Raw genomic sequence first — 3,999 nt, forward strand, 5'->3', positions numbered from 1 at the left:
AATCGATGGAAATACTGTAAGAAACCACTGACCTTTTGAGTCTGACTCGGATGCAGACCACAGGTGTTTTTGGAACTGCCCGAGAGAAAGCCATATGAAACTCAGTGGAGTTTAATCATTTCAAATCTAATACTATATTTGAAAAGATATAGAATTAAAATGATTAAAGTGTTAATGTATTAAAGCATTGTTATAATTTGTTATCTTTATCTGTTATAATTTATAAATTCTGAAAATATTAAAAATGTGGTTTGGAAAGAACCTTTTCCTAGATAACACTCAAGTGGGGCAATGTCCAGCCCCAGTCAAAAGTAAACACAATATACAGAATATAAAATAACAGAGTTGGAAGGACCCTGGAAGTCATCTAGTCCAACCCCCTGCTCAAGCAGGAGTCCCTATACCATTTCACTCAAATGGCTGTCCAGTCTCTTCTTAAAAACCTCCAGTGATGGAGCACCCACAACTTCTGAAGGCAAGATGTTCCATTGGTTGATTGTTCCCAACCAATGGAACATTATTTCTAGGTTGAATCTCTCCTTGATCAGTTTCCATCCATTGTTCCTTGTCTGGCCTTCGGGTACTTTGGAAAATAGTTGTCCCCCCTCCTCTCTGTGACATATTTATATTTATACAGAGGCCATAAAATAACATCATGATACAATTACAATCATAGTAAAAATAATACTTCTATAGCTATAAAATCCTAAACCTGCTATCTAACTTTATTAATCAGATTTATACAAAACAGCACTACCATCTATGTTTTCAAACTCCTATTCTGAACATCCACTCACAACGATTTCCATCAGTCAGTCTTAGGAATACCTAAGTTATTCTTGAGCTGTGTGGTGGCCTAGAGGTGGAGCTCTCACCTTACAATCAGGAGGCTGAGAGTTCGATTCTCAGTAGCAACGGATATTTCTCTCTCTGGGTGCGCAATGAGTAATTACTTGCGAATTTCACATAGACATTAGGAAGGGCATCGGGCCAGTAAATGCTCAGCTCCAATCGCACGCCCCCCCCCCCCGCCCAAAGCAAAGTCATTAAAAGGGAAAAAAATCCCTAAGCTATTTTTTTTTGTTTTCAATAACTAATTATAATGTTATAACCCAAATTATAATATTGTAAACTATAACAAATTTTATAGCAAATTATTTATAGCTGGGCTTGAAAATGATGTTAAATGAGAGGCAGGCAAACCACACGTTCCAAATAATATGGAATCACAACCAAATATTTAACCATTTCCTTTATGAAAAGCTTGTTTATAGGTGGTCCTTGCCCTGTAACCAAAATGGAGCCCAGAATTTTGGTCATAAGTCATTGCAGTCATTATGTTGAGGTACCACATGACTGGACTCAATTTTACAACCATTTTTACGATAACCATAAAGCAAGTCACTGCAGTTGTTAAGCAAATCAGATAGTTGTTAAACAAACCAAGTGTATGCAAATCCATTGGCCATTTTCTACTGGAAAATATACATGTTTATCAATGTGAGCCAGTTGCCAGGTGCCTAAAATGCAATCATGTGACTGGGGGTGGGGGGAGTGGCAGCAATCTAACTTCAAGGACAGGTCATTAGCTTTTTTTAAGTCCGTCGTAACTTTGAACAATCATTAAGTGAGGACTACCTGTAGGGTATGAAGAGCAGTTCTATCTACTAGTGAGATTATGATTGGATCAGTTGTGGAAAAGTAATTCTAAACATAGCCAGTTCAATACGTTTAATAATGTATTTTGGTGTTGTGTTTCCTTTAATAGTTCAGTTGCTGTGAGCCCAGGGGAAAAAATTATGACAATCTTAAAAAAAAATTCCTTTAATTTGGAGGATTTGAAAAAGAGCTCAGACATTCTACCTCCAGAGGATGGTAAGTAGTGGGAGAGTTTTAAAAATAATGATCAGAGTTACAGAAACCTGTAGATAATGTTTTTATTTTATTGACAGAGGTTTTTTTTTGTTTTTTTGGCTTTTTTGGCCATCCGAAAGGAATGAAAATGACATTTCATTAAATACTTTAAGGCAGGGATCCCCAACGCCCAGTCTGCAGCCCGGTACTGGTCCACAACCTGTTGGGAATTGGGCCGCACAAGCAGCAGGCGAGCAAGCGCACGAAGCTACATTCAGGCACGCGAAACCATCCCCTCTCCCCAAGTTCACTGTTGCCAGTCCCAGAGCCGGAAAGTTTGGGAACTGCTGCCTTAAGGGTGTTAAATACTGTTCTTCTTAGGATGCCATAGAGTAGAATTTGAAGTCCTACTGCCGAAATTTAATAAAATGTATGGGATAGTGATGTTTTTAAATATCTAATTACAGCTGTAGCACACTACTGGCTCACAATTAAGTGGTGATCTCCTGGGACACCTAGATCCCTTTCACAGTTACTACTGTTGAGTCAGCTGGTGACACAGTGGTTAGAATGTAGTATTGCAAGCTACTTCTGCTGACTGTTGGCTGTCAGCAATTTGGCAGTTTGATTCTCACCAGCTCAAGGTTGACTCAGCCTTCCATCCTTCCGAGGTCGGTAAAATGAGGACCCAGATTGTTGGGGGACAACACACTGATTCTGTAAACCGCTTAGAGAGGGCTGTAAAGCACTATGAAGCTGTATATAAGTTTAAGCGCTATTGCTATTGCGACTGCCTATTCTATAGTTGTACATTTGATTTTTCCAGGTTAAGTGCAGTGTGCTGTAGCTGCCCAAAAAGCCAAAGCAGTCCTAGGCTGTATCAACAGAGGGATAGCATGAAGATCACAAAAAGTGATAGTACCACTTTATATTGCACTAGTGAAGCCACACGTAGAATATTGTGTCCAGTTTTGGTCGCCAAAATAGAAAAAAAATGCTGAATAGAGTGCAGAGAATATCAACAAAGATGATAAAGGGTCTGGAGGCTAAACCATACAATGAAGGGGACTAGGGTATATCTGGTTTAACAAAGAGAAATATTAGGGATGACATGATAGCTGTCTTCCAATACTTTGAGGTGCAGTCACAGAGAAAAGGGGGTTGACTTATTCTCCAAAGAGGGCATGGCAAGAAGCATTGGTTGGAAGTTTGCTAGAGATCCAAGATTTGGAACTAAGGGAAAAAATGTTTGACAGTGAGGATAATTAATCAATGGAACAGCTTGTCTCCCAAAGTTGTGGGTACTCCATTGCTGGAGGCTTTTAAAAAAAGATTTAATATCCATTTGTCCAGGATGGTATAAGGTCTCCTGCCATGGGCAGGGGGTTGGATTAGAAGACCTCCAAGGTCCCTTTCAACCCTATGCGTTGAACTTACAATTACAACATTATAATTATTATTGTTTATTAGTCTGTCATTATTGTTTATCAGTCTTATCATCTGGACCAGAGGTCTTTAAACTTGGCCCTTTTATGACTTGTGGACTTCAACTTCCAGAATTCCTCAGCCAGTATGCCTGGCTGAGGAATTCTGGGAATTGAAGTCCACAAGTCATAAAGGCCAAGTTTGAAGACCCCTGATCTGAACTTACAACATAATAATAATAATGTTGTAACATTCTAAGTTCAGATGATAGACTGATTATTTTATGGTTTTTATTACTAGATAAAATAAGCAGAATAAGCTGTGCTTATCCTTGCCAGACCCAAATTTGATTATACTGTTAGGAATTCTTTTAAGATTTATTTGAACCACTGTATAATAGTTAAACTAGGAAGTGAATGAAAACACTCCCTAAAGAGGAGCAGGCAGTCTGGCAAATATGCTCTTTTTTTTTTTTTTTTTTTTTCTATAAATTTTTTTATTGTTTTTATCATAAAAAAAAAAAATACATCACAGATATTACACAATGTTATATCCCATCCCCCCACCCCCCGGACTTCCCAAACCAACCTAGGCTAATATTCAAATACAAGTACACAAATATTAATATCTCTAACTCCAAAGTCTAAACTTAAGCAATCCATCTCCTCCGTATTAATAAAAATTATTCATTTAGTTAGTTCTTCAAATATCCAAAATCTT

The 3,999-nt window shown here is 38.0% G+C and overlaps 1 protein-coding gene across 1 annotated transcript in view; it reads left to right on the top strand.

Annotated features, from left to right (window-relative positions):
- Positions 1-1,768: 1,768 nt before the first annotated feature.
- Positions 1,769-3,999, top strand: part of LOC107301198 (protein ecdysoneless homolog) — a gene marked incomplete at both ends in the record, with an annotated part of 6,501 nt that continues 4,270 nt past the window's right edge. Inside the window, one exon of the mRNA XM_015830455.1 lies at positions 1,769-1,875. Coding sequence (XP_015685941.1) covers positions 1,769-1,875 — 107 coding nt within the window. The remainder of the gene's footprint in view (positions 1,876-3,999) is intronic.

This window comes from Protobothrops mucrosquamatus, unplaced genomic scaffold (genome assembly GCF_001527695.2).
Source record: "Protobothrops mucrosquamatus isolate PMUCROS unplaced genomic scaffold, P.Mucros_1.0 scaffold10601, whole genome shotgun sequence".
In the NCBI taxonomy this organism is placed as follows: Eukaryota; Metazoa; Chordata; class Lepidosauria; order Squamata; family Viperidae; genus Protobothrops; species Protobothrops mucrosquamatus.